Source organism: Stenella coeruleoalba, assembly GCF_951394435.1.
Source record: "Stenella coeruleoalba genome assembly, chromosome: 20".
Lineage (NCBI taxonomy): Eukaryota > Metazoa > Chordata > Mammalia > Artiodactyla > Delphinidae > Stenella > Stenella coeruleoalba.
Window position 1 is genome coordinate 52,597,810 of NC_137166.1, and position 25,157 is coordinate 52,622,966.

At 54.4% G+C, this 25,157-nt stretch overlaps 2 protein-coding genes across 3 annotated transcripts in view; one reads left to right on the forward strand and one right to left on the reverse strand.

Moving 5' to 3' along the window:
- Positions 1 to 5,322: 5,322 nt before the first annotated feature.
- Positions 5,323 to 15,695, forward strand: LOC307179220 (uncharacterized protein C19orf81; the record flags this gene model as incomplete). Of its 2 annotated transcripts, XM_079908108.1 has the most annotated exons (5): positions 5,323 to 5,389; positions 12,424 to 12,496; positions 12,600 to 12,720; positions 13,928 to 14,067; positions 14,936 to 15,695. In XM_079908108.1, 5 exons carry the CDS (start codon positions 5,323 to 5,325, stop codon positions 15,129 to 15,131), a joined length of 597 nt encoding a protein of 198 aa, XP_079764234.1. In that variant the 3' UTR covers positions 15,132 to 15,695. The 2 variants fall into 2 exon arrangements, 1 of the variants encoding a protein (XP_079764234.1); XR_013825343.1 differs by lacking the exons at positions 5,323 to 5,389; positions 12,424 to 12,496; positions 12,600 to 12,720; positions 13,928 to 14,067 and adding an exon at positions 14,315 to 14,410 and having other exon boundaries at positions 14,936 to 15,052.
- A 1,938-nt stretch (positions 15,696 to 17,633) lies between these two features.
- SHANK1 (SH3 and multiple ankyrin repeat domains 1) overlaps positions 17,634 to 25,157 on the reverse strand; it is a 46,160-nt gene continuing 38,636 nt past the window's right edge. Inside the window, exons 24-25 of the mRNA XM_079906741.1 lie at positions 20,523 to 23,637; positions 17,634 to 18,556 (exon numbers count right to left, since the gene is read on the reverse strand). Of these exons, the coding sequence (XP_079762867.1) occupies positions 17,839 to 18,556; positions 20,523 to 23,637 (3,833 nt within the window). The 3' untranslated portion in view covers positions 17,634 to 17,838. The remainder of the gene's footprint in view (positions 18,557 to 20,522; positions 23,638 to 25,157) is intronic.

A 25,157-nucleotide genomic window follows, 5' to 3' on the forward strand; every position in this document is an offset into this window, starting at 1 on the left:
AATGAATACTTTTTAACAACAGCAAGTATACCTTTACCGGTATAGTAATAGCAGTGAATGACAATTGCCACTGTGATCTGGGCACTGGGCTAAGTGCTTTGAAAGCATTCTCTGAGTTAATCTTCACTTTGGCCCTCTGAGATGGGGGGAGTTATGTTATTCCCATTTCACAGAAGATACAACTGAGGCCCACAGAGGTTAAATCCCTTGAAGAGGATCCAGAGCTACCTGGTCTCAGTGGCAGCCGGTAGGGGTGACTTGGAGCCCCCTCACCACCCCCAGTCTTCCTCAGTGCTGCCCCCTGCCTCCCCGTGACACCCATATAAATATAATCTCTAAGTAAAAAATTGCTGCTTCTTCTGCAAACACTTGAAGAGGAGTCCCCTAGGCCCCCCCCTTTAATTAGATAATCCGCCCAACTGCTGCCTATGTATACACGTTGCAGTCACCATCATACTTTTGAATGCCCCAGAAATGCCTCCGGGTTCACTCTGAATCCTATCCTCAGTGCTTCTTGTATTCTCCCGGATGGACCTACGTTTGCACCCAGGGAAGCTTGCATGGGGGTGGTGGTGCACCCACAGATATGTGCACACAAGAGCAGGCACCCCAAATACCACTCTCACAGCCAGACCTCCGCCCAGGGTCCACAGGCAGCTGTGTTCCACAGGGAGAGGCACACAGAAGGAGTGTGCAGCGATGCACACTTTCAGAGATGTGCACACAGACGGGCTTGCCAGACTCCCACGACATGTTCCCAAAGAGGCACTTGGGTGTCGAGGAATAGCTGTAGTGCACTGGTTGTGTGTGTGACTTTGGAAGTGGGGTACCTGAGTTCAAATCCCAGCTCTTTCATCATTTGTGGCCTTGGGTGAATAACTTACATTCTTGGTGCCTCAGTTTCCCCATCTGTAAATGAGGGTAATCTTTTTTTTTTCTAATTTCTTTTTATTGGGAGGGTAATCTTTTTTTGAAACCCACCTCATTAAGTTATTTCGAGGATTGAATTCAATTCACCAGAGGTGCTTAGAGAAAATGGTTAATGTTTACTGTTGTCATAATTAGTAATTACACGCATTTGCTCATGGACTCCTTCACTGCATTTTACAAGTGAGGAAATTGAGGCTCAGAGAGGGGAAGTGCTCTGCCCAAGGTCACACAGCAGGGAGGTGTCAGAGTTGAGATTCAAAGCCATGTGGTCTGACCCTAGACTCCTTGAGTTCAGCCACTACGTCGTTTGCATATAGGAAGTTTGAGGACCTTGCCTGTCATCACCACCAGGGGTGTAGAAGAGCCCGGAGCACTGGACAGGGAACCAGGAGACAGAGACATTCGTTCAATTCAATCCATGCACCCAATTTGATAGATACTTACTGAGCATCTACTGACTGCCAGGCACTGTTCTAGGCACCAAGGATTTGGCTGGGAACAAAGCAGACAAAAATCCCAGCCTTGGGAGGACTCACGGTCTAGTGGTGGAGACAGGTGGTCATTAAATAACTCCATATGGGTATCAATGTTAGGAAGGAAAGTCCAGGTGCTGTGTGTCTGGGAAGGAGGTCAATGGAAGGCTTCTCTGAGCAAGTGACATTTGAGTTGGCGTAATCCAGGTGAAGATGGGGGAGGGGAGAGGACTGCTCCAGGGAGAGGGAACAGTCCACGCAAAGCCTGGGGTGGGAGCGAGTTTGGCACATGGAGGAGGACTGATGAGCACATAAGCTCCACGGGGGTAGCACTTTTGTTTCCTGCTGTGTCCCCGCTGCCTGACATGGTGCCTGGCACACAGTAGGCACTCAATAAGTATTGGTTGGTTGAATGAATGAACGAGTGGACGGATAGATAGAGAAGTGTATGTATGTATGCATGAGTTGGATGGGTGGATGGATGGATGAGCGGCTGATAGCTGAATGAGTGGATGAGGGGATCGTTGGTGGGATGCATGCATGGATCCGTGCAGGAGCGAACGGATGAGTTTGCAAAGTACCTACAGATTCACACACAAATGTGCTGCAAACAGACGCAGACACACACCCAGAGACACGCACATTGTGTGTAAACACAGATTCACCTGTTCTCCTGGTGCTCCCCTGGGAGAACAAACACCAAGAACAGAGGTGGACCAAGCTGGCCACGGCCCGTGTGGTTGAGGATGCAGGGAGGCAAACCCTCTAACCTGAGCTACAAGCAGCACCCCCCCGCCCCCCACTGCGGCGCTGACATAATTTCTGGAATAGAGGGAAAATGCTGATTCAGGGATTTGTGTCCCGGGCTGCATGCCAGGCCAGGGGGTGGGACAGGGATGACCCAAGAGAGTTGGGGTGAGTGGCAGAGGGAGGCAGGTGGGGCGAAGGCAGAAAGACCGGGAAGGAGGTAGAGAGAGAGAGAGAAACAGATGGCAAAATAAAGTGATGGACACAGAGACACACACACACACAGACAGAGACAGAGATAGAGACATGCAGAAAGGCATAGAGACACAGAGAATGAGAGACAAAGTCAGAGGCACGTGATATAGAAATTCAAATTCAGACACACAGAGAGATGAGGAAGGGTTCCAGAGACAGGTAGAGAGAGGGAGAAAAATAATGGAGACACAGAGAGATGGGAACTTAAAGGACCAAGACACCAGAGGGAAAAAGAGAGAGAGAGCCACATGCACACACACACACACACACACACACACACACACACAGATGCAGAGAGAGAGAGAGAGAGAGAGAGAGAGAGAGAGACAAAGACACCCAAGGAAGGAAGAAGAGAGGTCCAGAAGAGGCAGCTACTGCTGGTCACAGAGATAAAGAACTCTGGAAAGGGAGCAAACTGCAACTGAGTGCCTCCTGTGTGCCTGGCTCACATGTGGGGACTTTGCTGTATCTTGCTTTATTTAAGCACCATTAGCCCTTCAAGGCAGCATTATTGGTAAGAGATGAGGAAACCAAGGCTCAGAGAGGGAAAGACATTTGCCCAAGTTTGCACAGCCCGGCCATGGCGTTTGATGCTAGCCTGTTTGACTCCAGAGTCCATATTCTCTTCTTCATCCTATGTTACCTCATGCAGACCAAGAGACACAGGGCAGTGGGCTTAGGGGGTACTGAGTGTGAGTCACAGTAATAGAGGGAAATCGTCACTTGTTTATTCATTCAACATACATGTTCCGCACTTTCCTGATGCTGGAGAGCCAGAGATGAGTCAGGGGCCCTTGGTCTGGAGTGGGAGGCAGACACAGACCCAAATTCCTGAGCAAGACAGGCGGAGTGCACCGTGTTCAGAGGTCTGAAAAAAAAAAAGAGCAGATAAAGAACATGCAGAGGATGGAGACAGAAAACACAACTGGTAGGAGGAGGAGTCAGAGAAGGCTTCCTGGAGGAGGGGGCACTTGAGCTTCTTATGAAAGGATGAGGGTGGTTGCGCACCAGGAAAAGGGCAGAAGGCAGCATGTGGAGAGTGGAGACAGGAGTGAGGGGTGGGAGGGATTAATTAAATAAAGTAATTAATAAAAGGTGACTGAAGAATGTTTGAAGGTATGAGGTGAGAGAGGAAGCTGGGACCAGATCATGCAGTTCGGAGCCATGGGAGGGCTGAGAGCAGGGGAGGGGCAGGGTCATCTCCAAGTGCAGAAAGACCCCTCTGAAACCTTGTGGGAGGGGAATGAGGGGGGAGAGACTGGAGGATGTGAGGGCAAGAAGGAGGCTGGGGCGAGGGTCCAGGAAGGAGAAGACCTTGAAACCTGAGTGGGTGTCGGGCTGTGGGAATGACGAGAAGAAAGAGCAGAGCCAGGAGGCAGAAGGGGTAGAGTTTGAAGACTGATGGGCTGTAGGGGCTAGGTGTGCCTGTGGTCATAAGGATGAAAGATGTCTCCTGTCCTATGGGGATGGACTTGGCAACTGGAAGTGAAGGACAGCCTGATGGGAGAGAAAAAGACATAAGGATATGCCAACAGGGAGTCAGGGCCACAGAGGAACTGGGTCTGGAAATTAGTCCATTTAAGTCTGGACTGTTGTAATTGCCGATGACAGAAACGCAAATAACCTGAGCATGAGAGGGAATTAACTGGGTGGATGAGGGCTTGAGGGACAGCTAGATCTAGGTGTCCTCAGTCGTCTTCAGGAATCTGTCTGCATCTTTGGTTTCTGCTTTCCTCGTGTTGTCTGCTTTCAGGCAGGCTCTCTCCCCATGTGGCGATGTGATGGTCCCCAGCAGCTCCAACCTAGGCTCCGACCGGCCTGGCAACCTCATTGGAAAAAGAAAGACCCTCTTTGGTAACAGGTCCGGCAAAAGTCCAGGGGTTGAATCTGTATCCTACGTTGATTTTTAAGCTCATCCCTGAACAAATGACTCAGAAAATCAAGGTGCTACTGTCTAACAAGCAGGGAGTCAATGTTTATCAAGCAGGAATAATTGACAGCTAAGGCAGAGACCAGATGAAATCGAGAGAAGATTAGAGATACGGGTAACAGAGACAGACTGGGAAGATAGAAAAGTAACTGAAAACGTCTGCGCTCCTCTCCCATGGTTCCTGCTGAGAGCTCTGCAGACACAAAGAAGGGATGCCCAGTGGGCACCTCTGTGGCTAAACTCCTTCACTCCTGCCCTTGGGGTCAGGAGCCCCCAGCCCCTCCCCCATCCACTGGAGGTACCATGGCAACCAGGCCCCCTGCTCACCTCTCCCTCCCCCATATAGAACCCAGTTTCTGTTTGAATCTCACCTGTACCTAACCAGTTCCTGTGTGAAACACGGATGAGTGGAGGGCAAGTGGGAACAGAAAAGGGATGACAGAGGGAGGGAAGCCAAGGAGCCCAGCAGAGGCAGCCGTGAGAGAAGAGAGATGGGGAGAGAGGTAGGGAGACAGAGAGGGGGTGATAGGGTTAGAGAGAGGCAGAAAACTATGAAGAGAGAGAGGGACGGGGGGCTGGCGAGATGTTGGGGAAACTGATGGGGGAGACTGGGGAGATGGAACAAGGGAAGGGGAGAGATGTGGGGAGAAAGGACAGAGAAATCAAGGGAAAGACTGGAGGAGAGACGGGGAGAGAGGGAGGGAGGGAGGGGGGCAGAGAGAGGGGTGGGGGAAGAAACTCGAGGAGACTGGGAGACATGGAGGAGGAGGCAGGAAAGTGGGAAAGAAATAATTGGGGCACACAGGGACTCCCAGAGGTTAAGGGAAACTGGATTTCCATGTGGTCTCAGCCTTCCATTTTTTTTTTTCCCCGGGGCTTCAAAGACAAGAAGGAGGAAGCAGCAGCGGGGAGAAGGAGCTGGGGTGGGTGACCCGGTCAGAGCTCTTCTTCCCATCCTCCTGAGACAACCCCTACCACCTTCTCAGGATGCAACACGAGGTGGAGCCCCTCTGCTCCTCCACCATGGGCAACCCCAGCATGCACAGGGAGGCAGGTACCGAATCGTGTCTGCTTGTGTGTTTGTATCCAAGTGTGGGGTTGGGCGGGTGGGGTCCTTCCTATGAGCACTGTGTCACAGCCCTGGCTTTCAGTGTGACCTTAAGTGAGTCACTGGCCTTCCAAAGAAAGAGCTACCCCAAATTCTTATGTCTACCAGATTCCTGAGCGTACCCTTTAGACCTCAAACTACATTTCCCATGAGGTCTTTCAATTCCCTGACCAATGTTCTGGACCCAGAACTACATTTCCCATGAATCTCTGGGGCCGTAACAACTCTTCTGAGGCCATTATCCCCCATAGACTCCCTACCCTGGTCTCTCACATTCTCGTTGTCTCCCGCACTGACCTCAACATCTTCTCCCAAAGCCACTCCTCCTCCCTGCTTCCCATGTTTGAATGGTGCTACTGCCAACCCAGTCTAGACGCCCGGCATTGTTCCCCCACTCCCACTACCTCCACAGCCATCAGTCCCAGCCCCATGTTCCTGCTTACTCTCTCTGCCCTGTCCCTACTTCTCTTTTCCCACAGCCCCAGCTCAGGCCTTGTCCTCTTCCATTGGACCCTTTGTCCACGTAACTCCCTGGTCTCCAGTTTCTCCCCTCCAGCCCATCCCCCACATAGCTCCAGAGGAGCCTTTCTGACACCCAGCACTAACCCTGTCTCTCCCTTGCTCACAGCTCTTCCACGTTGCCCATCACTCCCAGGAGAGAGTCTTAGCCCCTCAAGCTTTTGTTTGAGGCCCTGTGTGGCCTGACACTAGCTGACAGGCTCATCTTCCAGGGTTCCCTCCTTCCACTCCACTTTAGCACAGCTCATTCATTCACTCATACGACATTTCTCAAGTAATATCTTGGTGAGGATTTATTTGGCTAGCAGGTGATAGAAAATTGGACTTAATGCAGTATAAAAATAGGAAAGTCATTGTCTCACTCAAAGAGAAGCCCAGAGGTGGATCAGGGTTTGTGTTTGGTTGGGTCAGCAGCTCAGTGAATGTCACTGAGAAGCCAGTTTCTATGTCCCTGCTTTTTGGTCTGGGATATAACCCCTTTGCACACCAGCTTGCATACCTCATGGTTACAAAATGGCTGCCACAGTTTCAGGCATCACTTCCAGAGGTCTTCACTTTAAGAACCCCAAATAAACTCTCCTCACATCTCATTGGCCAGCACTAAGTCATCCACTCACTCTTGTCTCAATCCCTGGCAAAAGGAACGAGATTATCATGATTATTTTAGTCAGTGGGGCTACGCATCAGGTGGGAGAAACTTTTTAAAAAAACCTATACCTAATCCTACTTCAGGTTCCAATTAACCAGAATCTCTAGTTCTGGGGGACCTAGCAACTATAGTTTTGTTTTTTAATTAATTTATTTTTACATCTTTGTTGGAGTATAATTGCTTTACAATGGTGTGTTAGTTTCTGCTTTATAACAAAGTGAATCAGTTATACATATACATATGTTCCCATATCTCTTCCCTCTTGTGTCTCCCTCCCTCCCACCCTCCCTCTCCCACCCCTCCAGGCGGTCACAAAGCACCGAGCTGATCTCCCTGTGCTATGCGGTTGCTTCCCACTAGCTATCTACCTTACGTTTGGTAGTGTATATATGTCCATGCCACTCTCTCGCTTTGTCACAGCTTACCCTTCCCGCTCCCCATATCCTCAAGTCCATTCTCTAGTAGGTCTGTGTCTTTATTCCTGTCTTACCCCTAGGTTCTTCATGACATTTTTTTTCCTTAAATTCCATATATATGTGTTAGCATACGGTATTTGTCTTTCTCTTTCTGACTTACTTCACTCTGTATGACAGACTCTAGGTCTATCCACCTCATTACAAATAGCTCAACTTCGTCTCTTTTTATGGCTGAGTAATATTCCATTGTATATATGTGCCACACCTTCTTTATCCATTCATCCGATGATGGACACCCAGGTTGTTTCCATCTCCTGGTTATTGTAAATAGAGCTGCAATGAACATCTTGGTACATGACTCTTTTCGAATTATGGTTTTCTCAGGGTATATGCCCAGTGGTGGGATTGCTGGGTCCTATGGTAGTTCTATTTGTAGTTTTTTAAGGAACCTCCATACTGTTCTCCATAGTGGCTGTACCAATTCACATTCCCACCAGCAGTGCAAGAGTGTTCCCTTTTCTCCACACCCTCTCCGGCATTTATTGTTTGTAGATTTTTTGATGAGGGCCATTCTGACTGGTGTGAGATGATATCTCATTGTAGTTTTGATTTGCATTTCTCTAATGATTAGTGATGTTGAGCATCCTTTCATGTGTTTGTTGGCAATCTGTATATCTTCTTTGGAGAAATGTCTGTTTAGGTCTTCTGCCCATTTTTGGATTGGGTTGTTTGTTTTTTTGTTATTGAGCTGCATGAGCTGCTTATAAATTTTGGAGATTAATCCTTTGTCAGCAACTATAGTTTTTGAATGCTTGCCAGGTAATTACGATGAGCAGTAAGGGTCAGAAGACATTGCTTTGCACTGGATGGGATATCCCTGAGGATACCGGGGCTTGGTGAGCCTTACCTGGTTGCGTGGGTGGGGAATGGACACTCCTCAAATGGAGGAAGAAGGTGTCGGCTATAAGCACCTCTTCTGTGCCAGGGGCTAAGCTAGGCATAGCAAATGCTCTAGTGGCAAAACAGACAGTTTCTCTGTCCTCGGGTCTCTTTTAGTGTCTTTGAAGACCTCTTTCATTTGGAGACGCCCCACCCCACATCATCTCTAACCTAGACGGAGGTACCCATCTGATAAGTATACTTTATGTGTAGCTCCAGAAAAGATGAGTGACATTGAGTTGACCAGTTGGCTCGTTTTGCAGATCGATATTTGTTCATTTCAGTTTTGCTGTTTCCTTTGTGGTGTTTTGGAACCAATAACATTTTTAGCTTGTCAGGTTGCAAACTTTGGCTCAGGCCATTAGAAAGCCTGTGGGTCCCAAGTGTTTTGCCTGTAGTAATGAATGAAATGACCCAGCTGGTTCTCATGCAAGGAGGACAGACATGAAACACACTATCTCACAAATAATTAATAACCTACAATTGCAATAAGCACTCCTTAGCCTTGGACCTGAAGAGAATTCTGGGAATATTCTCTTTTGCTTAAAGACCTTAGCACCCACCCCCCGCCCCCACCCCGTGGTCCCTCTGCATAAAACATCTCCTTCTCTGCCATTTCTTTATTTAGCAAACAACTCCTTTATCCCTTAAGTCTTTTTTTTTCACTATTTTTAAAAATATATCTTTATTGGAGTATAATTGCTTCACAGTACTGTGTTAGTTTCTGTTGTACATCAAAGTGGATCAACCATATGCATACATATGTCCCCATATCCCCTCCCTCTTGCGCCTCCCTCCCATCCTCCCTATCCCACTCCTATCCCTTAAGTCTTGCTGTAGACATCACCTCCTCTAAGGAGCCTTCCCTGATTGCCCCCAGACTGGGCTTCCTCTCTGCCTCGTGACACGTCCATTGTAGCAAGTATTGCCCTTTACAGTGAACACTTACCCCACCAGACTGGAAGCTCTTGGAGGGCAGGCTGGGGTCTCATTAATCTCTTGGTCTGCAGCATTCTCCAAGGCACACAGGAGGCCTTGGAGATGCCTGTTGAAGTTTGAAAGTGTCGTGTTTCCTCAATTATTCAATAAGTATTTATTTTTAAATTTATACCTTTACTAAGTTACACATATACATTGAAACAAATATATTAAAATCACGGTTGTAATTTAGAAATCTTTATTTCTAATGCCACATTTCATGAGAAACAGTTTTATTTACATTTTAAACATACACCTTTGATGCTGCTACAGTCAGTTTTTTTAGTCATTTCACACACATTTCCAGGGCGTATAATTTTATTTCTAAGTTACTTATGATAGACATTTAAAAGATTTTTTCTATTATGGAAAATTTCAAACATACACAAAAATAGAGACAATGTACATTTTGCTGGTCTTGTTTCATCTAAGCAACCCACACATACACACTTTCTGGGGGGACATTCTATAGGACAAATTTGTTTTAAAGAAAATCCCAGACATAATTCCTTTCCACCCATAAATACTTAAGCATGTGTTTCTAACTGCTAAGGATTTTTAGAAAACAGACCTACCATGCCATTAATTCCACCTAACAAATTCACAATTTTTCTTGACTATCATCTCATACCTAGTGCATATTTAAATTTCCCTAATTATTTAAAAATTTTATTTTTCACAGTTGGTTTGTTTTAATTAAGACCCAGAGTTGACATATTGCATTTGATGGTTATATTCCTTCAGTCTTTATTCAATAAATACTTACAGCTAGGTGCCTGGTGCTTTGCTAGACGCCAAGAGCGAAAGACAAGTCCCCGACCTCATGTTGCTCACATTATAATTAGAGACTCATAGAAGTAAATGTAAAATTGCAACTGTGATGAGAGCAAATACATGGTGTCATGAGTTCATGACAGGAACTGTTGACACACTTAGGGAGACTTGATGAGCTAAGTGAGGGGGAAGAGAGTTCCACACGGAGTCACAGCATGTGTCAAGGTCCTGTGGCAGGAGGGAGCATGGAGAGTTCAAGTCACAGAAGGGCAATGTTTCTGGAATGCAGCAAGTGAGGAGGACGATAGTGTCTGATCAGGCTTGAGACATCAGCAGGGTCTGGTCATGTGTGATCTTGGTCTTAATTTATCCCAGTGACAATGAGAAGTCCTGGGAGGGTTTTGAGGAAATGGAAACGGCCATGTGGTCAGATCTACATTTCTAAATGCTTCTGATGGGGTGAATGAAGAGGGAGAGAGAGATATATATTGAGAAGTTAGGAAGCTGTTGTCTAGACAATAGTGGGGCGAGAAGCAGCAGACTGGGGGATTGAGAACACAGATTCTGGATCCAGTGCCTAGATTTTTATCCTGATTCTGTCACTTGGCCTGTGTGACCTTGGGCAAGTCACTTAAAGTTCTCTGTGCTTCCGTTTCATCATTTGTTAAACTACACTCACTCAGAAGGCTGTTTTGAAGATTCAGTGGAAAAACACTTTAAAAGGTGCCTGGCTTTTTAAAGGGGGCTGTAAACACGTAGTTATTATTATTGTTAAGTGGACAGATTTGAGAAGGAGATTACTATGTTGGGGGGATGAAAGGGAGGCCAGTATGGCTGGAGAAAAATGATCAGAGAGGTCATCAGAGTGACCACACGCAGGGCAGGTGCTTCTCAAAGGGGATCTTGCTAAAATGCAGACTCTCACCCAATAGGTCTGGGGTGGACCCTGAAATGCTCCCCAGACCACACATTGAGGAATGAGTCCCATCACAGGGAGGACTTTATGCTGAAGGCAAGAGGAAGCCTCCGGTGGTTTGGAAGCCTCTGGTGGTGCTGAGACGAAAAGATCACCCTAGCTGCCCTGCCAAAACAGATGGGAGGTGGAAGAACAGGGACCAGAGAGGGGGGCTTACTATGGTACAAGCTGAGCTGTGTTGATGTGCTGAAGCCAAAGACCGCTATAGGAGCATAGCTGGGACACAGCCCTGTGCTGGAGACAGCCTGTCCCAGCTCACAAGAGCCGAGTGGTGAATTTTGCAAGCTGGTTGTGAAAACCATGGGTAGCATAAAATTGGTCAGGGTGAGAGTACTGAGACCATGAAAACAGGCAGATGCTGAGAGAGAGAGAGAGAGAGGGAGGGAGGGAGGGAGGGAGGCAGGGAGGGAGGGAGAGAGGACATTTACCAGCACGCCGCTGAGTTTACTGAATGAGGGAGATAGTAACACATCAATGTCCGAGTAAGAGGTTTTTAGAGACCTGGGCTGAGTTAGGTGACTTGGGGAGGAATCTGGAAAGCAGGCTTTGCTCTGGATCACATGCTGGCAGGAAGCAGAGGCAAGTCCACGACATGAGAGCCATCAGAATGGCACTAACACTGGTTGGGAAAAAAGCAGCATCAGCTCTGAGCCCAGAGGGGAATATTTGGTCTGTTTTGTGGTTTGGGCAGCGTCGAGGTTGTGCTGTGTTGAGACATGACTCCAGAGGGGTCTTCTTTTTATCTTGGCCCATCATGGTCACAGAGTGACCTTGGCTGCTGTTGGAATTCTGTGAAACTCCTTATGTCCAAAGGGAGGTCACCAGGGTCCCTCTGGGAGTGCCAGGCCAGCTCCTGGCTGTCAGGGGTTGCTTTCTGCATTTTTTCAGCTGCTGTAACAAAGAGACCCTCAAACTCAATGGCGTTAAGAAAACAGTTGGTTTCTCTCTCGTGTAAGAGGAGGAAGGTGGTCTGGATGGGTGGGATGTCTCAGCCCCTCGAGAATACAGGGACCCATGGCGCTCCATCATCTCTAGCAAGAATAAAGTTGGCTTATTGCTACATCCACATTCCGGTCCAAGGGAAGGGGCACTGAGTCCAAGCCAAGAAAATTTCTCTTAAGCAAATGACTCCAAAGTTGCACCCCTCACTTCTGCTAACAGTGTTGGCGAGAATTTGGTCATGTGGCCACACCTAGCTGCAAGGGAGGCTGGGAACTGTTGTTTCCAGCTGGATAAAACTCTAGGATTGTAGAGGAAGGGGAAATGGATTATGTGGGACAACTAGCAGTTGGCCATAGAAGAGACCGATGTCGATGGAGGGGTTGTGTAGAAGAGTCCAGATTTGAAAGCTGTTATGAATCAAGTTCCAATCAAGAGGCCAGTTCTGAGAGTGTTGGAAAAACCATATAACTAGATTCAAATGCTGCTGCAGTGAAGAAGCTAAGATGGGATGATTGGAAATAGGAAGCAAAAAGGAGCACATCCCTTCCCTTTCCTCCTGGCTTGCGGTCTCCCGCTAGCACCCCCTTTAGGCAGAGCCTAACAGGACCCCAACTGTCCGAGTGGAAATGGGGTTGGTAGAGTCCTTTGGGGCTGAGAGACAACAGCTTAACAACTGGCATAAGAGCTATCCTGGGGGTGGCACGGACAGTCATTTGGTGATGCTATTCAAGTGGAATGACGTGCGAGGAGTGCTCAAGGCAGCTGATACTGGGTTTTCCATCCGCAGGAGCACTTCTTGTGGACCTAGAGACCCTAGAGGAGACGCAGGCTCGGAGCCTGGGCAGACCTGTCAAATCCTCGTGAGTGGTCCCTGGCCCCATGATTTCTGATCTGAGATCCTCTGAGTGCGGTGGCTTGGACCCCTAACTTTGTGAGGTCCCTGTCCGCTGGCTGTCTTCCCAGGAAGCAGTATCTGCGCCAGGTCATTGCAGAATACGAGGCGCTGGACCGAGAGCTCCCGTGCATCCGCAAGTTCCCCATGCCACCTGCTGCCCAGCCCCTCTGTCTGTGCATGGAGACCTCAGTGAGTGTCCCCCCCACCCCCATGATCCCAGGTCCCTGGTGGCATGGTGGGAAGGACACAGGCTCAGAAGTGAGGTGGACAGGGGTTGAATCCAGGCTCTGCAGCTCATCAGCTGTGGGCTTGGCACCAGGATAAGTGGCTGAAAATTGATAGTGAATTTGTCAAAGGGTTCATCATCAAATTTATCACTGCTGATCCCAGAGGGGAGCCCGAGAGGCAGAGAGAGGGGACACTGAGGACAGAGGGAGTCCTGCTAATCCACCTATTATGAAATTCTGTAAAATTTACAGATATCGCAAAAATCCATTTCACAAAGCCCGTTGTTTGACAGATTCAGTGACTTGGTTATTCAGTGTACGGATCCTTTGGGCATTCCTGCCTCAGAGGAGGTATCTATTAAGTTCTCACCCATTTGAGAATTAAACAAGGCTCGCCAGGCAGAAGCCTCGGAAGTGCTCCCTCAGCTCATCTGTGTGACTGGGCCTCAACACAGGGATTGCTGTTCTTGTTTATGGGGCCAATCCCCACCCTATTGCTCCGCTTCTTTGTGTTTTTGAACATGAGACACACACACGCGCACACACACACACACACACACACACACCCAACATACACACCCAACATACACATCCAAGGCTTGCCTTCCTGGAGGTGACCAATTTCATGATTTCACTGTGGTTTCGCAGCAATTTTATATGTCATGACATAGGGTATCGCCTTCGACACGGTAATCTCAGACTGAAGACGTGGTTGATGATCAATATATGTTTCTGAATGCAAAATAGATTGACAAGACGTCATATCCTCCTACGAGCCTTATTTTTTGAGAACTGAATAGTTCTTAAAATGCTAATATGACTAAAAAAGGAAAAAATTACGGCTTAGATCCTTGCGGAAATCTTCAAGGGCTGCCCGAGTCTCGCCATCCAACGCAGGTTGCTGGAAAGGTTTTCAGTAGATTGGCAAAGTTGGCCAAATCGGTGAATCGTTCAGTCAGCTCTTCATTGACTTTTGGCAAATCGGTTTGGTGAGAACTGGCTTTTTTTTTGGAGAATGACCTTGAATGGCAGTAGATGCCTTGCTACCTGAAAGATTCCTATCCTCCCCGCTCTGGCAGGTTCTGCAGGTGGGGTCTCGGGTGGGGACTTCTGCACCCGGACTGAACTCCGAGTGTCACTGACGGAGGTTCTCTCTCCGACATCCCCAGCCCGAAGAGGACCTTACCCACCTGGAGGTGCTGGAGGCGCTGGAGGCCGAGTTACCCGGGGCCATGGAGAGCGGGCGTGTGAGGAGCATCCGCTTTGAGAACGTGAACGTCATCTGTGGGACTGCTGGGCGCCGGGACCGGTGAGTCCTTGGCGGGGGCAGGGCCTGGAGCGACCGGGAGGGGCAGGACCGCAACTGGCAGGACCGCGGTGAACGCGATGGGGGAGCCGGGAGGGGAGTGAAGGCAGTGAGAGGTGGGGCGGGGCGGGGCGGGGCGGAGGCTCTGAGTGGCCGGGAGCTAATAGGAGATGTGGGCCAACAGTAAGCTCCGTGAGGGGCGGGGCGGAGAAGTGAGGGCAGTGAGGGGGCGGGGCCAGGAGCGCCCGGAGAATGGCGTGGTTGGTATAAGGATCCAGACCCCGCAGAGAGTGAGAGCCGAGAAGGGGCTAAGGCGAGAGTGGGCGCAGTGAAGGGGCAGGGGCAGGTGAGATCGGAAAAGAAGGTGGGATTTGAGTGAGGAACCGGACTTTCAGTGACCCAGGTGGTGACGGGGATGCGCAAGACCGAGGTGTGTGGTCGGAGCATGGGAAACAGCTCTGAGCGGGAGCGTAGCCGGGACTGAGCACTTTGCAGGCGCGGGGCCAGAGTGATCGGTGGGCCTGGAGGTCTAGTTGGGCGCGGGGCCGGGCCTGAAAGCCACACTGAGGGGGCGGGACCTGGAGCTGCTGGATGAGGATAAGGCCCTGGAGCGGCGGTTTAAAAAGATGGAGCCTCGACAGAGCCAGGCTGAGAGAGAAGACGGGACCTAGACTGACCCAGGTGAGGGTAGAAGTACAGATTGACCTCGGCGAGAGTGCAGGGTTGGAGAGTTTAGGGATGTAGTGACGGGTTGAGGGACTGGAGTTGGTAAACGAACAGGGACCAGGCAGGGACTCTGGGACAATCAAGGCCAGCGATTCCCCTTCCGTCTCCGCCCCGCCCCTCTCCTCTTGGCCCTGCCCCCTTGCAGGTGGCTCATCACGGTCACGGACTTCCAGACTCGCTCGCGCCTACTGCGCTCGGGGCTCCGCCTCCGCGGGCTCCACCACCTTCTCGTGCGCAACGACGAACTGCTGCTGGGCGATTACCGCCTGCACCTGCGCCGCTCCCTGGTCCGACGGCGCATGCTCGAGGCTCTGGGGGCGGAGCCGACCGAGGAAGTCTGACGTTTTGGGGGCGGGCCCCGGCTGCGCCTGCGCACCGCCCAGCGGGCTCGGGCGACCCACCCGGAATCCCGAAGGAAAGGGGCGTTGCCTTCCCAGGAAGGAGGCGGGGTCGGCTCGAGGGGGTGGATACTGTGAGTTTAATTATAAAGAATGACCTGGTACAAAAGCCATTTCTCTCTGCAAAATCTTGGTGGGGAGTCAGGGGGTGGGAGGTGATGGGGGGTAGGGACGAACCCCCACGATATAATCCCGCCTCCCAAATCTTCCTCCAGTCCCTGGAAATGGACACCTGGGTCCCAATCCCTTGAGGGATGAACTCTGAGGCCCGAGAGAGGGAAGACCCGGGCGCCGGGGCTTTGAACGCGTGCGATCCTTGTCCCAGCGAGAACCAGACGTCCGCATCCGCCCCCCTCCTCTTCCTCCTCCCACCCGCCTTGGAAGACAATTCTCGGGCTTTTATTTCAGGTTTTTTTCTGGATTTTTTTGTGTGTGTTCTAGGTTTTTTTTTTTTTTTTTTGTATTTTCCTTTGTTATCGTTCCTCTTTTTGCTTTGTCTCTTCGCCCCGCGCTGCCCCCCATCCAGTCCCTTCCCCCTCCCCACCCCAACCTCCCCTCCCCCCTCCCCACCCCCCATACCCTCCCCAACCCCGCGGCACCCATCCAGAATGAACAAGCCCTTGATAGACGGGCGCCGCGCAGGCCCCCTGCGGACGGGGGGCATCCTACGGACAAGGGGGAGGGGGCGGGTAGGGGCCCAGCGCGACCTCCGCTCCCTTCCTCGCCACCCCTCCCCCCTCCCACGACCCTCCCACAAGGTTCCCCGCAGATCCCTGACGTGGTGAGGGGAGAGGGCTGCAAGCACTCTCCCCCCATGGACGGAGCGCCCCCGCCTCGGGGGTAGAGGGCAGCAGAGTGGGAATGGAATTGGGGGAAGGAGGGGGAGCTCTCTTCTTTGGCAGCTGAACATGGGGGGGGGACCTGAGGGCGATGCCCTCCCCCCCTTTGCCCACAGTAGGGGAGGAGGTGTTCCAGGGGAAGGGGTGGCTTAAAATTCCCAAGCCCCAGGAATAAAGGGAGGGGGAGGCGTGCAGGAAGGAACAGCCATGCTGGAGGGAGGAGTTTCTTGAAGAGACAGAAAGGTTAGGAGATGAGGGAGCGGTGTCTTCGGGCAAAATGGATGGACCGGAAGGCTGGGGAGAGTGAGAGGAGGGGAGGTGAGAGGGCCAAGCCCGGGGAAGGGAGAGGAGGAAGTATGGAAGCAAACTGGGCAAGAAGTGAGTGTGCGTAGGGTCTTCTCTTGCCAGAAGGAGAAAAAGAGTGTAAAGAGCTAAGAGAATAGGCAGAGTGTGAACGACCGGAAGAGCTGGTCTTTCGGGACCAAAAAAAAAAAAAGTGCCAGGAAAAGAAACAACAATACAGCCGAAGAGCGCGTGTGCAATGAGATGAGTGTGCAAAAAGAAAGAGGTAGTAGAGTTCCCCAGGGGAGATGGAAAAAGTCACCCAGGAGCTGACATGAACAAGTAGAAATTCAAGAATGAGTGTGCAAGCAGGGCCACGGAAGGCGAGAACATTAAGGAAGAGAAGAAAGCTTCAAGGGAGCAGTGGAAGCACTGGGGAGGATGAGTGCGCGAGAGCGAGCATGCCAGAAGGTTCACCCAAGAGTTGACGATGGAGACGGACAAGGATTTGGGGAAGAAAGGTGCAAGGGAGTCGGGAGCCCGGCAAAGCGGGGAGGCATGAGCACTTGCGAGAGATTCGGTTCCTGGGAGGCACGGGTGCAAGCAACAGTGGGAGGGGGGAGGGGCGTGTAGCGTGAGAATGCGGGGGTGCAAGAATAAGAGGGGAAAGTGCTACGAGAGAATGGAGGTGAGAGTGTCGGGAGAGGCGCACAGTCTGTGAGAAGGTGAGGGGAAGGGTGTCCCAAGTGTGTCTGCAGCAAGGGCCCAGAGATTTTTCGGGAGTGAGGGGTGGAAGGGAGGGCGCCCCGGAGGAAGCGTGTGCAAACAAGAGTGTGAGAGACCAGGGGGTGTGGAGCGTGGGGAGAGAGACGCACGGTGTGCCAGGGAAACTGAGCGTGAGCTGGAGAGCTGAGGGCCTCGCAAGCTGGAAGCGAAGGCGCAGTGTGCAGGACAGCGAGAGGGCAAAGTTGTGCAAAATTGTAGCCCAGGGAGGGGAGAGAGGTGAGCAGGCGTGCAAAGGAGCGTGCAAGAGGCCGGGGGGCTGCTGTGTGTGCTGGGGAGAGGGGAGGGTGGGGAGAGCCGAGGGGCCTGGAGAGGGGGGAAGGGTTGTTAGAGGGTGGCAGGTGGTGGAATCTGAGGGCATCGCCTTCCCCTGCGGCCTGGGGGACGACCCCCATCCGGTCAGGCTCAGGGCTGACCCTCTATGGCTCTGTCTGTCCCCTCCTCCCCAGAATCGACCCTTCCCTCCTTCTTCATCCCCCTCTGTGATTTCTTCCTTCCCCCCCCACCCAACTCCACTCCCCGCTTCACACACACACACACAGTCTTGTGTCAGCTGCCCCCTCCTGTGAGGTGCCAATGTCTGGCCAGATCAGGCCACCTGGTGACCTCCGGCCTTGGGAGACGAGTCAGGGTGCAGTTTTAGCAGAGTCCCTGGCCCGGGGAGAGAATGAAGGTCAGGGTTCAGAGGTCAAGAGGCCAGCAGGCTCAAGGGTTCCGTGGACGGGCTGGTCCGTCCGGGCCAGCCATCACCTCTCCAGGAAAAATTTGAGAGCCCGGTCGATGTTCATGCGGTGGCCCACCCTGGTCACCCCCAGATCGACGTAGTCCTCCTTGGTCAAGGCGGGCAGGTGGGAGCCATCGATCTCGTGGTCCAGGAACCGGGCTCGGTGCTCAGACAAGCCCAGCCACTCGAGCCAATCGGCCACGTCGAACTTGGTCCAGAACCCCAGAGGTTTAGCGCTGAACGGCTTGTCCGGGGGCAGGGAGAGCAGGCGGGTCGGTGAGAGGGAGCGCGAGGCCCCTGACAAGGCCCCGCCGAGACCCCCGGACATCCCGGGGTGCGGTGGCACAAAGACAGGGGCGAAGGGGTCAGCCGAGCCTCCTGCCCCTCCGGTGGGGGAGCCGCGGATGTCAAAGAGGCCCGGGTAGAGCGGTCCAGCAGGCAGGATGGGTAGGGAGGAGGGCCGGGGCGCGGGGCTGACCTTGTGCTCCGAGGCGGGCAGCAGGGACGGGCTCGGGGCCCGGCGGAGCAAAGGTGGCCGCATCTCGAACTCTACGCCCTGGAGGTGGCGGGCGGACGTGGAGGAGGAGGTGGCCGACGGCGAGGTGGCCCCCGGGGCCGCAGCGGCCGAAGCGGAGCCCCCGCCTCCTGTGGGGAGGGGCGGCAGAGGCGCTTTGGACCAGTTCTGAAACAGGCTGCTGACAGGTTTGGAGAGAAGCGAGGGCTGGGAGTCTTCCGAGAGTCTGGAATGTGACAACGGGGCAGGGGTGGAGGAGAAGGGTTGCGGGGGGGCGGGGGTGGCAAAGGCGGGTGAGAAAGAGGAAGAGGTCAAGATACAGGGAGAGGAAGAGAGACATGGGGCAGGGGTAGAGAGTTGGAGGAGAGAGAAGGGGAGAGATCGAAGGGGCAAGCGAGGGGGTAAGATGGATGTCAGGACAGAAAATGAAGGGAGAGAAGTGAGAGGACAGGGAGAGGGTGACAGTCAAGAGAGATGAAAGAAAAAGAGACATTAAGTGATAATAATAATAATCACCACCACTTACTGATGCTCACGTGTGCCAGGCATTGTTCTAAGTGCTTTTACATATCGCCATCTCAATGGAATCCCCGTGACAGCCCTGATGCAGGTTACTATTATTATCAGCAGCACAGAGAGGTTAAGTAACTTGCCTAAGGACACACAGCCAGGAAGTGGCAGAGCCCGGTTATATGGCACCAAAGTCTGAGCTCTTAACCACTACCCTATACTGCCTTTCCGGGTATGGCCAGTCACAGCAGAGTGGAAGACAGGGAGACAGTGAGAGAGGAACAAAAAGAGGATGAGCATTCAAGGGAGAGAGATGGAAGGGGACGGGGGACAGAGAGAGAGAGAGAGAGAGAGAGAGAGAGAGAGAGGTGAGGAGAGGGAGATGAAAGAGAGAAGAAACAAGGGGAGGAAAAGGTTCCCCTCATCCCTTTAGCTCCCTCCAGAACAGTCCCTGCCTCAGGGCCTTTGAACAGTTCCCTCTGCCTAGCTCTCTCTTCCCCCAGGGAGCCAAACGATTTGCCTCCTTCCCTCCTCCAGTCTCTGCTCAGCTCGCCCGTTATTTGAGAGACTTTCTCTAACCATCGCGTTACTGCATTTTTTTCCCCTAGGATGATGACAATGATTTTGTTTATCGCCTGGCCCCCGCCTCTGCCTCATTAGGCTGTGAGGTCTATGAGGGAAATGCTCTGCTTGTTTCGTCCATTGTGGGGTCCCTCTCACCCTGAAGGGCACCCGGTACAGAACAGATGACAAATCAATTATTGGTGGATCTGTTAACTAAATTAAGCATCCTTTCCTCTCCCCAGAAGACTTAAGAATCATCAGTGAGATGCCTTAAGATCTCAAAGACCTCAAAAACCACCTCAGAATATCACCATGTGGATATCAAACCCTCGAGGAGAATTAGGGTGAGCTCTGCAGAACAAGAGGATTAAAAAAACCCCTCTCCCCACTCGCTCTGTGTGTCTGAATCAGGAATGTGACTCTATGCTTTCCCTAAGATTAGAAGGTCTTGAATGGGCTTGAACTCTGTGGCCGTTCCAACTCGCTAGCTGCTTTAGAAAACTTCTGCATCTTCCTGGACTTCTCCATCTATACTTGCTGGGCTTTTGTAAGAGACCCCTCCCCTCCCCCATCTCATGCCCTCAAAAACCCTTTTAGAAAGGTTCTGTGCTGTCCCTCTTCTACAGAGAGGTGGATCCCTTTGCCTAAGGTCACCCAGTTAGAAAGTGCGGGGCTGCAACCAGGATCCAAAAAAGCCTGGCTCCAGAACCACACTTGTAACCACGGACCGTGCCCTAAAGCATCTTGTCTTGACCAACACGGGGCTCGAGGGACCTGAAGATTTCAGGGATTGTCAGAACTGACAGCCCACCAAGGAAACAGACATCGGGCAAGTTGTGCGCCAGTCTCCTCCTTTGTTGATCACTCTTTTTGTTCATCACGGAATGTGGGTTGTCATGGTGACAGGAGGAGACCACAGAAGCTACTGAGATAAAGGGAAATTTAAAGTGGCTGGGAAAGCATGCTTCTTTGAGGGCAAACTTCTCCAAGCCAGCCCGGCTTCTGTTTTCTTTCTACCACCTGGGACCCTAAAGGGACACAGCTATGTGGAAGACGGTCTCTGCTACCCACAGCCAGCCCCTCTGGCCTCCACTGCCAACCTCCAGCCCCCGGCTCACCTCTGCCGCTGCAGGGAGGAAGTCCTCTCTGGGACGTAGCTGGCTCCCCCGTGGTGGCCGTCCCCGCTTCCCCCGCCGCCTCCCCGGGCCCAGGGCAGAGCGCCACCAGCTGCCGAGGAGCCCCCAAACTGCTGAAGCTTGGAGCTGAGTTCACTGATGATGCTGGCTTTTACTGTGGCCAAGGCTGAGGCCTGAGGCTGGGCTAAGGGCCCAGGCAGGGGTGGTGGTGGTGGACCCGGGCCCTCCTCCCAGGGCAGCAGCTTCCGAGGCAGGGAGGAGGCGGATGGCAAGGGCACCGGTGGGCCTTCTGGCTCTACAGCCCCTGGACCGCCGGCCACACCTGCCGTCGAAGGTCCTGAGCAACCACTCAGGGCCAGCAGCCCATCGGTTCCAGCCCCCGTCACCGAGACGGTGGGGCTGGTGGGAGTGACAGGGTCTCGGAGTCCCCCACCGGGGCCAGGCCGCAGGCCTCCACTGGCCCCAAGCGCCCGGCCCCGGAGCTTAGAGGGAGTCATGAGCTGCGGCGGGTATGGTGGGCCAGGAGGACCGCTGCCCCCGAAGGCCTGGCCGTCCAGGTAGGCCACATACGTGTCCAGAAGCTCCGGCCCACTGGCCACACTGGCCACCCCGCCGCCAGCCCCGCCTTCGGCAGACAGGCTGCTCAGCGTGGACGCGCTGCTGATGGTCTCCAGCGGGTGGTCACTGCTGCTCCGACTGTCCACCTCCTCGATACCAGAATCTGTGCCAGCTGGAGGATCTGGGCCAGGCTGTGGGGCAGGGGGAGGCGGGGCGGCTGGGGCTGCTGGGCCCGGCGGAGGCGCGTCCCCAGCAGCTGCGGGGCCCGCCTGGGTCAGCGTGGCCACCTCGCTGTCATAGGAAGTCAGGCTGGATGCGGTGGAGTCCAGCGTGGGAGGGGCGGCGGCCACGGCAGGGGGCGGCGCAGGGGGCGCTGGGCTGGCCGCGGTGGGTGGGTCCGGCAGCGGGTGGGGCGGCCCCGGCGTGAGGGGCGATTCGGGCTTCTCAAAGCTGTTGGAGAACTCCAGGGGCGGGGGCAGCGGTTCCACAAAGAGAAATTCGCCGTCTTCCACGTCCACCGAGGGGGCGGGGGGCGGCAGGACCAGCAGGGGGAGCCCGTTCTCGTCACTGCCCCGCGGGGAGGTCGGCGAGGGGGGCACGGACCGGCGAGGGCTGGGCGGCGGGATCCCCGGCCCGTCCTCCGAGGGGGGCCCCCTGCCCCCCGCCCCACCGGCCCGGGGCTGGCAGTTCTCGAGGAACCGCACGTGGAGGGGCAGCCGCTCGGGCTCCTCCGGGGCTGCGGACCTCCAGGGTTTGCTCACCCCGGGGTGCGGGGCGGGGGGCTCGGACCCCAGCTGCAGCAGGAGGGGCCCGACCCCGGGGGCGGTGGGCGGCAAGCGGTGCAGCAGGGAGCGTCGGGCAGCTGGCGGGCTGGCCGGAAGGGATTTCTCCTGGCTGCCCAGCCCGGCCCGGTAGCCCAGCTCCCGGCGCGCCGGGTCCGGCGGGGGGGCTCCCCAGAGACGCAGCACCGGCTCGTGGTGGGCGTGGGGCGAGTGGTGGTGCGGCGTGGGCGGCGGAGCCTCGTAGCGGGGCGACGGGGGCCTCGGAGGGGGCTGGGGGGCCCCACCGCCCTCCGCGGACTCCTTCAGCGCCCGCTCTCGGGCGGCCAGGGCCAGCCCGAGCGGGGAGGCTGGGTCCAGGGCCTTGCCGGTCAGCGGGTGGACCAGGGGGCGCGGCGGCAGGAAGCTGGTGAAGGCGCTGCTGCCTCCGCTGCTCCCGTAGGCTCGGCTGCCGGCTCCGTAGCCCCCGTAGCCGCCGCCGCTTCCGGCGCCTGCGGACTCCAGCCGGAGGTAGGGCTCGGCCGAAAACATGCCTTCATCGATGGATTTGGAGTGGCGCAGCCGGGGGCCCGGGGGCGCCCCCGGGCCCAGCGAGCTCTCGCCGCCCTCTTCGTCCCCCGTGTCGGTGGAGAGGAAGAGCGTAGACCGCCGGCGGGCTTCGTTCTGCCAGCCCCCTTCTCTCCGAGCCGCCCCGACCAGGGCCGCTCCGAACTGGCTGGTGAAGTCGAGGGTGGCCGGGCCGCTGGGCGAGGCGGGGGCGGGCACGGGCGAGGGGGGCGGCGGCACTGGCGACATGGCCGGGGCGGGGCTCGGCGCGGAGGAGCCGCCGCCGCCGCCGCCGCCGCCGCCGCCGCCGCCCCCTCCGCCGCCGCCCGCGGTCTCGGGCTGGGTCGGGGGCTCCGCCTCGGTGCTGCTGCCCTGGCTGCTGCGGCCGCTGCTACTGGTGGATGGAGCCTTGATGATGATGGTGGGGATGGGGATGGAGTTCTTTTCCGACGGGGCGGCCGCGGCCGGCGGCGGCTGCGGGGACGCCGGCGACGTGGGCGAGGGCGTGGGCGGGAGGCCGCCGCCCTTCTGGGGCTCGCCTTCGACTTTGGTCTGCTTGACGAGCGGGCCCTTGCGCCCGCGGCCCGAACGGGCCGGCACGTACATGGCCGCGCTGGCCGCCCGGGGAGGCAGCTGGAAGTAGCGCAGGGCCGGGGCCTGGGAGGAGCCGCTAACCCCGCCCCCGCTGCCGTGGTGCGACGGGGACAGGGCCCCCGGGGTCGCGCTGGGCCCGCCGCCCCGCCAGCCTCGCAGGCTGGGCTGGGGCCCCAGAGCCAGTCGCGGTGGGGGGTCATCGGGGGAGCCGCCTGTCTCCATCTCCGGGGGATGGGGCGGGTGGGCGTGGTGGTGGTGTGGCTGGGGGAGCGGAGCGTGCGGCTGGTGTGGGGGGGGCGGGTGGTGCACAGGGGGCAGGGCCCCGCCGTGGTACAAGCTCTTCTCACGGCTCCCTACACGGCTCTCAGGAGGGCAGGGCCCATCGAAGGACGACGGTGACGAGGCGGGGTGGGGGACACCTGAGCCGGGGTTGAAGGGCGCTCCCCGGGGAGAGGGAGTGAGGCGGCCGGAGGAAGAGGGGGCTGGAGGTGTGCTGTAGGGGGGCTCTGGTGGGGACGTGGTGGGCGGCGGCGGGATGTCCTCCGAACCAGGCACAGACAGGCTGCGGCTGAACTTCATGGCTGGGGGTGCTAGGTAGGGTCTCTCATCTTCTGCAGCCCCTGGGAAGACACGGAGGATCCAGAAGCAGGGTGGGGATGGGAAGGGGTGGCCTCTCTGTTCCCCTGTCCCACAGAACTTCAATATTACAATGATAATAATAATGACACCCAGTAGATGTTAAGAAGAACATGGGCTGGTCTAGAGCTTACCCAGATGTGATAAATGCAAATCCGTTTGATACAGTAATACAGGTTGTGCACTGCACAACAGCAAACGGCAGAGGGAGCAAGAGAGGTGTGGTGTGTGCCGGGGGCGGGGGGGGGGGGGGGGGGGCGGCGGGCGGAATTCAGCTTAACTTCCTTCCAGGGCCAGGAGGGGGCGCCTTTTCTAATTCGCCCGAAGGCAAGGTATATGCGGGCGGTCGCTTGGGATGAGCAAAAATGGCTTGAACCAGGAAGAGATACCGTGTTTCTGGGCATACTTACAGATTTCTTTTCATGTACGTGCAGAAAAGAAATGTAATTAGCACATCAGATCTGTGATTTCACAGATAGCACTGCTTAGGGTGAGGCTAATATTTAAAAGAGGGAGCCAGTTCATAGGTAAGCAACGTCAGGCAGATGTATAGGTAACTGATACTAGGCAAATGACACACACTGGTGGACTGTGGACACTGAAGCTGGGGAAAAGCTAGATCCAAACAGCAAAACAACTTGGAGGGAACTGGAGGAGTGGAATCTTTTGCCTCCTTATCGACGGCCAGGGCTCAGTCCTTGATTCCCTTTTCCCTCTGACTACTCGCTCTCCGTTGACTATCTCAACCAGTGTCATGGCTTCGTTCACTGCTTCCCTGCTGAAGACTCCCATGCCTTGTCTCGGACCCAATCCTTGCCCCTGAGCTCCGGGCTTCTATATCCAAATGCTGCATCCACTTGGATGTCTCACTGGCATCTCAAACTAAGCAGGCCCCAAATTGAGCTCCCGATCTCCTCCCCACGATCTTCCCAAGCTGCTCTCTTAGCAAATGGCAGCTCGGTCCTACCTACCTCAGGACCTTTGCACTGGCTGTTCCTGCTGTGTGGAATGCCTTACTTCCAGATAGTCCCATGGCTCCCCACTTCATCTCCAAGTTTCAGCTCACACCTGCCCCCCAGCACTCCTGACATCTCAACTCATTCTCCTCTTTTTCTATTTTTTTCCATAGCACTTAACACAGCTAACATACTATATCATTTTCTTATTTCTTATCCTTATAAGCTGTTGTCTGTCTTCCCCAGCTAGAAGGTAAGCTCCATGCGGGCAGGACCCTTTAGTCTGTTTTGTTCCCTGACAAATCCCCAGCAGTTTAGCCTGGCATATGGTAGTGCTCACTAAACATTTGTAGAATGAATGAATGAATGAATGGACTCTGGCATAAGAGAGAATGAACCAGGGTCTGTGGTGGTTTTGACTTAACTGCATCCAGGCAGGGGCAATGATGTCCCCATTTTCTAGATGCAGAGCCCTAGGCCCAGAGAAGTGAAGCTGCCTGCCCTGGGTCACACAGCCAGGATGGACAAGAGCCAGGATTCAAACCCAG